This window comes from Populus euphratica, unplaced genomic scaffold (assembly GCF_000495115.2).
Source record: "Populus euphratica unplaced genomic scaffold, PopEup_1.0 scaffold85.1, whole genome shotgun sequence".
Taxonomy (NCBI): domain Eukaryota; kingdom Viridiplantae; phylum Streptophyta; class Magnoliopsida; order Malpighiales; family Salicaceae; genus Populus; species Populus euphratica.
In genome coordinates, this window is record NW_011499898.1 from 337,425 (window position 1) to 350,583 (window position 13,159).

The 13,159-nt window shown below is 33.7% G+C and overlaps 2 protein-coding genes across 4 annotated transcripts; one reads left to right on the top strand and one right to left on the bottom strand.

Moving 5' to 3' along the window:
- The first annotated feature begins 418 nt into the window (after window positions 1-418).
- On the top strand, window positions 419-5,221 carry LOC105132341 (protein TRANSPARENT TESTA 12-like). The gene is made up of 8 exons (XM_011035790.1): window positions 419-856; window positions 1,096-1,637; window positions 1,748-1,834; window positions 3,571-3,627; window positions 3,726-3,964; window positions 4,111-4,229; window positions 4,871-4,957; window positions 5,065-5,221. The coding sequence occupies exons 1-8, from the start codon at window positions 524-526 to the stop codon at window positions 5,137-5,139; spliced, it is 1,539 nt and encodes a 512-aa protein (XP_011034092.1). The 5' UTR covers window positions 419-523; the 3' UTR covers window positions 5,140-5,221.
- A 38-nt stretch (window positions 5,222-5,259) lies between these two features.
- LOC105132342 (F-box protein At1g70590-like) lies at window positions 5,260-7,979 on the bottom strand. Of its 3 annotated transcripts, none has more exons than XM_011035793.1 (5): window positions 7,272-7,979; window positions 6,739-6,872; window positions 6,474-6,656; window positions 5,761-5,937; window positions 5,260-5,458 (listed from the first exon to the last, which is right to left on the bottom strand). In XM_011035793.1, exons 1-4 carry the CDS (start codon window positions 7,741-7,743, stop codon window positions 5,773-5,775), a joined length of 954 nt encoding a protein of 317 aa, XP_011034095.1. In that variant the 5' UTR covers window positions 7,744-7,979; the 3' UTR covers window positions 5,260-5,458; window positions 5,761-5,772. The 3 variants fall into 3 exon arrangements, with proteins under 3 accessions (XP_011034095.1, XP_011034094.1, XP_011034093.1); XM_011035792.1 differs by lacking the exon at window positions 5,260-5,458 and adding an exon at window positions 5,465-5,593; XM_011035791.1 differs by lacking the exon at window positions 5,260-5,458 and having other exon boundaries at window positions 5,564-5,937.
- Between the last annotated feature and the right edge of the window lie 5,180 nt (window positions 7,980-13,159).

Genomic DNA, 13,159 nt, shown 5'->3' on the forward strand with positions numbered 1-13,159 from the left:
CTTGATGTTGAAATTAAACTTTCATATAATTAAAAATAAAAATAAACTTCCATATAATTATTTTCCGCATAGGGACAAAATTAAGGATTACCGAATGTCATTTTTTTTTGAAGTTTTGTTTAAATATTTCTATAAAAAAATGTGTCTGTATGTAATTTCTATTTTCAAAATTTATTCTAAAATTATTTTTAAAACAAATTTATTTTATGTTTTATCTCTGTTTCTTCATGTTTGTATCTTTTTAATGTATTTTATCCTGCAGTACCGATAAAACACAACAACATATGTCATCTATCTATCTATCTATACATATATATATATATATATATTCTCTCTGCAACATATGTCATCTATCTATCTATCTATCTATCTATCTATCCTACAATACTGACCAACTTACCGAGAACAGAGATCTTTCCAGGGAGATGCTGTCGGAATTACAACACTATATAAGCTCTTCATGCAGTCCATATAAATGACTCGGTCCTCTCTTTACTGAAAAAGAAAACAAAGTGATCGAAGAATGGAGGGTGGCAGGCAACCACTTCTCTCCCCACAAAACGATCACCAGAATCGAGACCAGCACTTACTATCAACAAACTCCTCCATCGCCTCCTCCTTCACTCCTGATCCTGATGACATCCCTCTAATCAACAGTGTCCGTGATTTCTCTATAGAATTCTGTAGAGAGTCCAAGAAGCTATGGTATCTTGCCGGCCCTGCCATCTTCACCACCTTGTGCAAGTACTCCCTTGGTGCTATCACTCAGCTTCTTGCTGGACATGTTGGCACGGTGGATCTAGCTGCTGTCTCTGTTGAGAATTCTGTCGTTGCTGGATTCTCTTTTGGTATCATGGTATATAATTAAAAGCTACCTGTACATGTAGTAACAATTAAGGATACAATTGTTTTGTTGATCGCTTACAATATGCCTGTATTTTATTTTGGACCTTATTTAATTCATGCTGAAAGTATATATGCCCTTACGCATAGCTAGGTACTAGGTAGCAGCATTTTATGTGTATATATATAATATTGGTAATATTTTGTCACAGCTTTTGATTGGTGAGTAATATTTGATCATTGAATCTGCAGCTTGGCATGGGGAGTGCCTTGGAAACACTTTGTGGACAAGCGTACGGAGCAGGGCAGCTTGATATGCTAGGAATCTATATGCAAAGATCTTGGGTCATTCTTAATGCCACAGCTGTTATACTTACCCTTTTATATATCTTTGCTGGACCATTTTTGAAGCTTATTGGTCAGACAGCAGAGATATCACAGGCGGCAGGGATGTTCTCGGTGTGGATGATACCACAGCTATTTGCTTATGCAATGAACTTTCCAATTGCAAAGTTCTTACAAGCTCAAAGCAAGATGATGGTTATGGCTGCTATAGCGGCAGTGGCCTTAGTTTTCCATGCCGTTTTCAGTTGGCTATTGATGCTGAAATTAGGGTGGGGTCTGGTGGGTGCAGCCGTGGTTCTAAACGCTTCATGGTGGTTCATAGTGATTGCGCAACTGTTGTACATTTTAAGTGGAACTTGCGGGGAAGCATGGACCGGACTTTCTTGGAAAGCTTTTCAAAATCTCTGGGGATTTGTTAGGTTATCTCTGGCATCAGCTGTAATGCTTTGGTAAGAAACCCATCACAATAGCAATTCTCTTTCTCCTTGATTGTTAATTATGACCCCATTTACAATTACAGCTTTAAGTGACTATGCTTTTGGTAAATAATTTCGTGCAGCCTGGAAGTATGGTATTTCATGGCATTAATACTGTTCGCTGGATATCTAAAAAATGCTGAACTTGCAGTGGATGCCTTGTCTATAAGGTCAGTTGTTCTCCTGTTAATAGTAAACATCTCTGCCCTGCAGCATACGCTTAGTGAACTTGAATCAGCACACCCAATCTGACCCTGTTTTGGGGCTTAAAAAGTCAGGAAAGGATACGAACATAAGCTTGCCTCGCTGCTTTCGTTTCCTTATCATTGCCTCCTAACAGAACAAACCCCACCGTCCTTGTAGAAGAAGATAAGTACAAGTAAAATTACGTGTCTGATTTGGATTCATGATCTTTCCTTTGAATACGTTTGAATATTGAAATATAAGTTCATCGGGTAATGCTTTCATCTTTGAAAGGAAAAAAAAAAAAATCTAATAATCTAACGCGTGCCTAGTCAAAGCAGATGACAACATGTTACGTTCACATAAACCCGGTCTTAATAGTTATTTAAAGGATGTTTGAGAACGTAGATGTAGAAAATTAGTGATGTCGATATTAATATTTCATGCTTTTCCATGATAATGACATGTTAGTAATAATGTTGGACGGGGTGTGAAGAAAAAACTTATATGGTAAATTATGCATGTATGTGGTAGATAAACGTTTAAAAAAGTTGGTAAAAATAACCATTTTGGACCCGATCCAACACCCTAATGTAGAATCTATATTTTATATTAAATACATTGAACCTGACAAGGCAATTCAAGATTTTAATATAATTTTTTTAAAAATATTATTTTAATTTTTAAAATAACAGAGTTTTATAACTTAATATCACCACAATCTTCTATCACTGTTAGCTTTATTGCCGGTAGTTGTGCTGATAGAAGTGGTGGTTGGCGGTAGCCATCATACTATTAACAAATAATATATTATCTAAAGAATTTTTTATTTATTTTAACTATCACCGTATATCATCATCTCTTGCAGCAATGCTAGTGGTGATAGATAATGTAGCGAGGAAGGAGTGTTAGTTCTATCACGAAGAACAATATTTGTTTTTGAAAAAAATAAAATAAAAATCTGTATTCCTCCTCTCTCGTGCATGGGACAAGACATTGATTTTAGTAGCCATTCTCGCATTTCAATCAATTTTCCTCTTTATTTTTCTCCAACAAAACACCATACCAAATCTTGGGGAGAAAAACAGGAGTCGTCATTTTCATTCCTAGTAGGCTCGCAGACAAAACTCCCCTGCAAGGTGTTTTTATATGTTTGCAATGATCGGATCTTTGCCAAGACAACACTCCATTTCGAATTCGCATCCTGTTGACAATGCAACTCAGCGAGTTGTCCTGCTTAAGTTTCTCTTCATAGAATTGATATAGAGAACAGGAGTGGTGATCAGTCAGTCATTTGTTCGTAGAAACAGAACACCATGTAAGAGATAGAAAAAAAAAAACACGACAAAACAAAATGTTGGTTTCGCTCGAACCTGCGAAACTAGAAGGTAGTACTTTCGTCGATTCTATGCGCCTTTTTCAAATTTCTTTGGAATCTTAGCTTTTTTGGGAGAAACAAAAAGTAAAAGAGAAGTATATATGATGGAAAATCTTGATGAGTGGTACATTTTTTGAAACAGAAGACTACAAAATTAAAGATGGTAAGCACTTGTGAAGAGATTATTCAATTATTCTGATACTACGTCCAAAGGCTAATCAATTAATTTGTAATAAACCACAAGGGCTAAATAATGTTATAATTAACTTGCGATTGGAATAACCTTATTCGAATAGTCTCAAAGTTATGTTAATTTGTTTTTTGATGAACCATTCGACTTTGCAGCACCAATATAGTGGGCTGGGCGGTCATGATAGCCATTGGAATCAACGCAGCCATAAGGTTCGTAGAGATTCAAGCCTTTCAACATATTACACACACATCGAAAGAAATAGATAGAGCAGCATGATATTTGAGTTTGAACTCGTTGATGCATGCAGCGTGAGAGTGTCAAATGAACTAGGAGCTGCCCACCCAAGAACAGCGAAATTCTCTTTAGTAGTGGCCACGCTAGCTTCGCTTATGATAGGCCTCGTAATCGCGCTAATTCTTGTCTTGGCACGAAACCTATACCCAGACTTGTTTACGAACGATGCTGGAGTCAAGGAACTAGTAAAGCAGCTCACACCTCTCCTCGCTGTCTGCATCATCATCAATAATGTCCAACCAGTTCTCTCAGGTAATTAAGTTCTTACTATATATACGTTCTCCTAGCTACGTGCATGCTGGCTTTGTACTCCTTGGGTGCTGTATCTCAGGTCCGTCGACTCTTACAATACATCTTTAATAAATGGATATGGTGGTGATCTCGTTAAATTTAAACAGGGGTGGCCATTGGAGCAGGATGGCAAGCTGTTGTTGCTTACGTAAACATAGGGTGTTACTACATATTTGGAATTCCCTTGGGTCTCATTCTTGGTTTTTGGCTTCAAATGGGTGTCCAGGTTAGCCTTGTATTCCCTTTAATTTATAGTGCCGAATGTACAAAGTTATACAATTATCATCATGTATGTGGACATTTTTATTCAAATTACGGCTGATGAGGGAAACAAAACTAATAATTAGCCATAGTTACTAACCCATTGAAAGCCAGAGTTACAAGCTAGATTAGATAGAATAACCCAAGTGAACTTAAAAATAAAATCATTTTATATACTATTTAAATAAAAGAACTTTAAGATTGATCCATTAGATCACTGTTGTTAAATTTAATAAGTTTAAAAGCAAACCCAAGTCCTGCATTGATTGTTTTTTACAATGTTTTTATTTATAAATATATTAAAATAATATTTTTGGTTTTTTAAAATTTATTTTTAAATATAAGTATTTTAAAATATATAAAAAATAATTTTTTAAAAAAAATTATCAGTCTCTCCGTTTGTACCGCAATGCCATATAAATTTAATAACTACACTTGTATATGATAAAAGAGATGCTCGCCATCAATCAATCATCATGCATCTATCTAACCGGCTCCCCTAGGTTTTCTTTAGAGAGTCACATGATCATCAAGTGCGAGGCTGATGGACGACCATAATGAATGGTTATATATATAATTTCTTCTGCTCTTACCGGCAATTTTCAGGGAATTTGGATTGGAATGCTGACAGGGACGGCCGTACAAACTGCCGTTCTCTTCTGGATGATTGGTAAAACCAATTGGAACACAGAGGTAAGTTCCTAATTTTTATTTCAAAGAAATATCCATGAAAAGTACAGATTAAGGATATTTTTCACATTCAGGTGACCACCTGATGAATAATCTTTTATTAAATGCAGGCTTCTGCTGCCGAAGAGAGGATAAGGAAATGGGGTGGGGAAGATGATTCCAAGAATAAAAAAGGTGAACAATAAGAGAGATCCAGGAGTGGAAGGGCCCCCATTTTGATTAATATTGTTACAATTTATGGATAAAATATATATATAGAGCTTCTTATTCTACCTTAAAAAAAAAAAAAACTCTCTTCTAGTATTTACAGAATAAACAATATAAAATTGTAACCAACAAGACAAGGATTGTGAATTTTTGCACTTAACTTGCTGGTGTTTCATTTCACTACTCTTGTTGTTTCTGCGTCCGTCATTATTTTCTGAGGCAGAACCACGTCTCTGGTTTTGTTTGCTGTTTTATTTTATTTCTGTTCTTCGTTCATGATTCTATTACCAACAGTATCTGCGTGAAAACTAGTGTGTAAAGAGAATCATACTTTGCTATCCCAATCCTTTCCCATTCTTTATCGGGAAAGCATACAGTTAGATGTCTAGTTGCTCGTGAGACTCGAGAAAAAATCTTGTTAGTTTATTATTCCTGTAGAATTCAAACTCCAAAGTCTCAAATACAGTGGTCAACAGCCAAGAAATATATTCTTGTGGGGTAAATGATACAAATAGAAAGACATTTCATGATTAAGGACAGAAGGATATGTTTACGTATGCAAGTTTTTTGGAAGGACTACTATTCAAAGATTTACAAACCTTATGAATATCTCAGAGAGAAGGCAAAGCACGCCAATTATTAGCAAGGTTCACGACATGATCACGTGAAGTTGCTGGTAGTTGTTGTAAAATCACATTCTTGACATGAACAGCTGCTGTTTCACCAGCACGAGTGGCAAGTTCCAGGTAAACTACAGCTTTCAACTTCTCTCCTTCCTGTCCAAAATATTACCATAAGATCCCCAGGCAAGCAAAAAAGGAATATAGAGGCCTATCTAAATAGTTCAACCATTTACAGGATCCCATGTGACCTCTAAAAACATCACGAGGCTTTGAAATTGGGTTTTAGCTGTGTTTAGGGTGGATTGCAAAACTATGCTTGGGTAGTTCATAGCCTATATTTGGGCAAAGCACCAATCCTTGTTCTTTTCTGAATCACACTGGTTTCGCCTCATAAAAAAAGAAAAATTAACAAGAGCAACAACAAGACAAAAGCAATTGAGAGATCACAACTCGAAAACACGAGTCCAAACACAAAGCCAGGTAGCCATCCTTGGAAAAAATTGAGATAGCAAAAGCGACATTAAGTCAAATGTGTCAAGTATTAAACTCTCTCAATTATGCCCTTCCCATCCCCATTTGTTATATTCTCCCACCTCAATGCAACCACTCAAAGCACAAATTAAATTAATCTACTTTTGGCACTGCCTATCCTGCATATATAAATACAGGTTACATCAATAGTAACATACCGAAAAGAGTCCAAGTCCATGCTCATACTGAGCTTTGCTATGACCACGATCGGCTGCCCGCTTCATCCATTTCCTTGCTTGGCGATGACTCTGAGCCAAACCTTCCCCAACTGAGTAACACAATGCAACACGGTACATCGCACGCACATCACCACCTTCAGCCGCTTTTAGATACCATCTAGCCTGTTTGAGAGAAAAGCTCATTAGTTCTGAACTGACAAGCTAGTCCACAAATTTGTGGTAGGACGAGAAGAGAGATGCTTACAGCCTCGTGTAGACGACGATCAAATCCACAACCTTGATGTAAACAAAGTGCGAGTTGGTATTGAGCACGAACATGACCAGATTTGGAAGCCTGAAACAACCATTTCTCTGCTTCCTTTCGTTTTGAAGGTTCAGCTGCACGTCCAATAATAACCATAATAAACACATCCTAGCAACTCATGACCAGATTTTGCTTTATTGGAGGCTAGTTTTTCCATAACCTTTTTATTTATTATTGTTATCATTTTCTCATTTCTTTTTGTGGGATATTTTAAAAGTGATCAAAACATTGGCAACACTCAATCACCCATTTCAACAAGCAAAAGAAATTACAGCCTATGTTCATGTCATGCTTGTAAATATTTATGACAAAAAAAAAAATTGCATTTTTCTAGCTTTTCTACAATTTTTCTTTCCCTGCAGCACTTGCATTGCACAAAACAGAAACATAACTGCTATTTCATTTAACTTTAAACTCCATAAAGATGACTAGAATGCAAAAGGTACTAGAAAAGGAAATTAAGAATTAGATACCTTGCAAGTAAGAAAGTCCAAGATTACACTGTCCAGAAGGGTCTCCAAGCACTGCAGCCTTTTTATAAAGGGCAATTGCCATGTCTCTTTTACCAGTTTCCCAATAAAGAAGACCAGCATCAACCATGGCGCGGGTGGACCCACGAGCCGCGCCTTTTAAAAAGGAGTCGAGAGCCTTGTCCAAATTAGGTCGCACACCTCCCCGTCCATGCTTGAACCGCTTTCCCCATTTTAGGAACAACAAGGCTTCTCTCAATGGCCGAAGCCCTTCGCTCCATGACTTGCACACCAACGACGCCGCTTGCAGATGAGGCAGTGTGAACGATGCCGCTATTTTGGTCAAAATATCGGAGGGAAGTGTCGAGAAATCACCATCTGATGTTCTTATTTGCCGAAAACCTGCTTCTGATGATAACCAGAATTTAAAGGTTGATTGACGGTATTGGTGACCAGGCCAGGTTCTCTGCTTCATATTCTTTGGTGGAGTGGAGAGAGTGAAGTAAGTGGGTGGTTACTGCCTTACTCGTAGATGCGACCCGCCGACTACCGCTTCACTGGTCATTGCTTTCATAACCACGGCATCAATTACGTGGGGCCGCTAATCTCTGTGGCCGGCCCACCTGAAAGTTACCCTCTCAGCATTTCGTATTCGCCGGATCCGATCCAAAGATCCAATAATGACCCTGGGTCTTTGGACGTGAGTCAACCTACCGAGTTAGTTGATGTTATGTGTTTCGTGATAGGGTGCATTATATTTTATAAATATATTCTTCAATTTAGAATATATTAAAACAATATTTTTTTAATTTATTTTTATTTTTTAATATAAAAAATTAAAATCATTAAAAATACATAAAAAATATTTTTTGAAACTGAAATTATTTTTAAAAACAGAAACACCAAATAAGCAATTAATTATCTTAATAAAATCACATCCATATTATTAAAATTGGTGAGCTGATAATATATATTTTTAGTTAATGCAAAAGATTTAATTTTCAAATATTAATCTAAGTAATTTGATTATTTTTTCAAAAGTCAAGTTTTTAACACCATCAAGGATTTGACTAAATATGGTTTAATTACACATCTAACCCAAATTAGATGTTAAATCGTAAAATTTCTAAATTAACCCGCATAAATGAACGCAAACTGTTATTTCTTATGATTATGAATGAAATGGAGCCTCAAAATGGAACTCCGATCTGTTTCCTTACCCAGAAAGCCCAGCCCAACAATACAAAAGGCTTGGGTCCATAAATGAACGCAAACTAAAAGCTAGCTGACCTTTGTCCATAGCAACTAAGCCCATTCCACATTTTTTAAGGGATGATTTCCATTTCGATCCGGGTAAAAAAAACTATTTTTTAATTAAAAAACCAATAATTTAAATAATATAAAAAGATTCAGGTAATTCGAAATTACTCGGATTCTCTTTATGGTGTAAAGGGAGAAAACATTTTGACTCGGAAGTAATTACCCGAGATAAGAAAATTTCCTACCGCATCATCTCACCCTGCAGGATGTCGGCTGCAAGTCTATCCATAACAAAATAGCATTTACTAGACTAATGTTTCACGCTACGGATTTGTATTATCTTTTCATTAAAATAATAAGACGTCATATGAGTACTTTTAAAAAAAAAATAACTTGAATTATATTCTATGTCAACTAAATAAGTTAATTTTATAAAAATAATAAATTATTAACTTAGATTAAATGATAAAATTATAAATAATACATTTTTTATAAAAAATTATGGAGAAAAACTAAGAAAACTCAAGAATAAGAATCCAATTTAAAACATCAACACTTGATAAAAATTTAAATATATAGAATTTTTCAACATGTTTTTCACATGAAAAAAATAGTAAATATAAATTAAAAAAATTATTCATGCATCTAATCAAATAAATCACTAACACATTTTGTAAATAAATTTTTAAAAAAATTCATGAATGATAAATAAAAATCTAGTTCAAAAATTTGAAGGACAAATATAAATCAAGATATTTAATATTGCAACATAGATTATTTATATAGTTGTGTTTGATGAATTTGTTTACTAAAATTAATTTATAATAGAAATGGACACGCATAAAATTTATTGAATAAAATAAAATAAAATAATTTTTTTTATGATTATCTGCATATATTAAAAATATTATAAAAAACACATATTGAATCTATATAAAATATGAAAAAATATTACAGATGAATAATACTAACCTTTAAAAAAATTAAACACAACAAATATAACTAAACAATAATCACCATTTCAAAAAGGCTAGATAAGATTTTAAAAATATCAAATAGAATGAGTATTAATTAAAACATAAATTTAAAAATTATTTTACAAAAGATATATATAAAAGTTATTAATAAAAAAATCAATTAAAAAAATAAAATTAATAAATACAAGTACTGCTAGGACTAGTAAGCCAAGCCTTGCGCCTGACCCATCTATAAAAGGCCAACACATGGACTTTTAATTTATTTTTTAGTTAATGGGGTAAACGACATGTTGTCCGCTCTAATGTTTTGATCAAAAATAGATAGGATGTCATTTGTAATTTTCACTAGATTTCAGCCATTTAGTGACCGAAAATACAAGGCTTGTTTTTTTACTCAAAAACTCATTTTCAATCTATTTTTTACTCAAAATATTAAGGACAGACCTTGGAAATCTTGTTAAAATAATTTATGGTCTCACAAAACACAAAAAACTTCCACAAAACACAAAATCAACTAGAAAACAAAAATCTTTCACAACTCGGATATGTTTTTCTAGGTATTTTCAAAGTAAATAAAACATATAATTTTAACTCTCTTCATCATATAAAGTCATATGATATAAAAACCAACCATTTTAATAATTGAAATCTTTGTCAACAATAATTATTCTCTTTAAGCTAAAATCCAACAATCCTCCTCTCTCATCCACTAAAAAAAAACTAAAAAAAAATAAAGTTTGGTATCAAAATATCATAATTTAAAATTATAATGATCTGTTACTTAATAGCTTAAAAAGAAAGGGGATTAAAATGAACTTTGCAAATAAATTGCAGAGTTGCCACCTATTTTATTCATGTTTTTTTATTTCAATCCTTTATCTTTCAACTCAATCTTCACCCAAAAAAAAAATTGCATTTGGGTTTAATATGGGATTAATTGTTCAATAAATAAATAAATTTGAGAATTGAAATGAAAATTCTAAAGAAATGTGAAATGATGACAATGAATTCTCTATAGTAAAATCAATTTCTATTTTAGTTTATATTATAATAATCTCTCTCCTTTTAAGTCATGCTACATGTAAATGCATATTCATTGTTGATTTTTATCTAACATTAAGACAACACAACTACATCATTAGTAAATTATTATGTTTTTGTTTGAATTTATTTCATTAGCCATTAAATTTTAAAAATTCATTCTCTAATTGGAGTTTTTAATTTCTCCTACTAATAGACAATTAATTTTGTGTAGACTCCACTTCATTTAATGGCAGGAAATTTTCTGATATAATTATAAAGGTTGATTTTCTTTAATGATAAATTTAAATTTAATAAACCTTGTCATAACCTAATTTTGGCCCTTTGGCTTTTAATTTAATTTTTACAAGGTTTAAAATGAAAAATTAAAAGATCAAAGATTTATTTCGATGAAAAGTGTGTTTGTCAACTTCCGTGAAAATTAAGGACTGCAATGTGCCTTTGTCATTCTAGTCTTATCCTCAAGATAATCCTTATCTTCTCAAAGATAATCCTTACCTTTAAGATAATCTCTATCTTCTTCAAGATAATCCTTACCTTCAAGTTATCCTTACCTTCTTCAAGATAATCCTCAAGATAAAGATAGTTGTCTGCTTTCGAATTCGATTTTAATTCGAACTTCAAAAAAGAGAATGAGTTTGATTGAGACTTTACTTCTCACAAGAGATGGGATTCTTGCACTATAAATACAGATCTCAGGGGGGAAGGAAAAGAAAAAAGGATAGACCCGAGAACAGAGAATTAACCCAGAAAAATAGAGCAAAAAAAAGAAAAGAAGGAGGGAGGACAATTAGAGAGAAACCCTAAAAGAAACCTTCGGCAGCCACATGTTTAGGTAAGTTTTCTTCTTTTCTTGCTAAAATAATTAACTGGTTACTGTGTTTGCCAGGGGTGTGCTTGGAAAAGGAGGGCAGAGAGAAGGAGGACTAGAGCGACATCAAGAGGAAAATAGAGGAAGAGAAAATAGCATCAGCAGGTCGGCCCTCTACTGTCATTATCATCTTCAATTGCAGCACTAGGTAAGTTGCTCTTTCCCTCATTGCAGTTTAATTACATGTTTTTCCTGTAGCAGACGTGGGTGAGCAATTCATGCACGCCTGCTGGTAAAAATTAAAAAAACAATGATCAACCAAGTCAAGCTTGTAACCCTGCTAGGCTTGTGATTAGTACCTAAAAGTGCATTTTTATCATGGTTTTATATCATTTTGCACTTGAAGTATCAATAACTCCTTAACCAAAGCATGTTTTATAATAATATATCTAATAATATAAGATACATTTAATTTGTGGTAAATGTCTATTTTTAATACAGGCCTATCACATAAATGAAAGGATTGATTGATGACTTGAAGAACTTAAATTGCATGGATAAAGAGATGGTCAAACTTAGAGAAGAGATGTCGGTGCAATCCAAACCGGAACACTGTTCGGTAAATGGGTCATATCTGGAGCTATATATCTCAGATTTAGGTCCAATTTATATGGATGGAAAGGTAAGACATAGGCCTACAACTTTCATATGGAGCCCAAGATCTAAAAAGGCCATTATCAAGTCCAAATTGTAGCAACAACAAAGAAGCCCGAATCTGTCTTCCAGCCCGAGCACTGTTCGGTATTTTGGCCATATCTGGAGTTCTAGAAGTCCAAATGAGCTGAAATTTTTACACAAGAAAGCTGAGACAATTGCCTACAACTTTCATGTTTGCAACTGGCTCCAGTTTTGACGTTATCAATGACGTTTTGGGCAGACAAGAGAAGATAAGGATTGTCACCAAGTCAAAAGTTGGTCACCCACTTATCAATTAGTCATCAAATCAATAGTTCCCATTTTTGGCCTATAAAAGGAGGCATTTGCCATGCATTTAGGCATCTTGGTGTTCAGATCAAGATCATGCTCTTCCTTTCTCTCTTTGTATTTTTTATGCTTTGTTTTCATTAATATTAAGTTTATGCCTTTCATTTCCTTTCCTTTACTTAGTTAACTTTTATGTTCTTATTTTGTTTATCTATTTTGCTTTCTTTCATTATGTCTAGCTAAGTTAATTATGTCAAGGTGAAAAGGTTACACTAATGGTGTAAGAATAAGTATAATGTAAACTTAATATGGACTTTAATGTTTGATACTAACATGTTTTATATTTGCTATCTTGTTCACTCTTTAATACTTTGCTTGTTAAATGACTAATCTTGATTTATGTTGTATAACACTTGGTACAACAAATGCTTGGCACTTTCATAGCCCATAATGTATGGTATAACCGACACCTGAGCTATGAAAGGAACTTGATTTGTTGTTAACATAAGTTTAGCCTGGTGGGTCCAACCCAGCTCTATGGGCTGAGCTGGGCCCAACCCAAAAAAAAAATATGAAAATAAAAAAAATATGTATACATGAATAAAAATAATATAAATTTATTGGTTTATTCACTGACGCCAGAGTCAGAAATAAAAATACCGATTTAAATTTATATTATTTGTATTCATTGTATTTTATTTTATTTAGCTAGAAAAATAAAAAAAATATGTGCATGTGTAAAAAAAAAATTTACTTTTATTTATTTATTCACTGACGTCAGAGTCAAGAATAAAAAGGAAAAAAAGATGAGATCGGAA

What these genes read in the sequence shown, in the direction of transcription:
- LOC105132341 (XM_011035790.1), top strand. Translation starts at nt 524, where the DNA reads ATGGAGGGTGGCAGGCAACCACTTCTCTCCCCACAAAACGATCACCAG. An exon ending in GGAATCAACGCAGCCATAAG is followed by an intron (nt 3,628 to 3,725) that starts GTTCGTAGAGAT and finishes TGATGCATGCAG; the next exon opens with CGTGAGAGTGTCAAATGAAC. An exon ending in GGCTTCAAATGGGTGTCCAG is followed by an intron (nt 4,230 to 4,870) that starts GTTAGCCTTGTA and finishes GGCAATTTTCAG; the next exon opens with GGAATTTGGATTGGAATGCT.
- LOC105132342 (XM_011035793.1), bottom strand. Translation starts at nt 7,743, where the DNA reads ATGAAGCAGAGAACCTGGCCTGGTCACCAATACCGTCAATCAACCTTT. An exon ending in TGGACTTTCTTACTTGCAAG is followed by an intron (nt 6,873 to 7,271) that starts GTATCTAATTCT and finishes TTGGACGTGCAG; the next exon opens with CTGAACCTTCAAAACGAAAG. An exon ending in ATCGTCGTCTACACGAGGCT is followed by an intron (nt 6,657 to 6,738) that starts GTAAGCATCTCT and finishes TCTCTCAAACAG; the next exon opens with GCTAGATGGTATCTAAAAGC.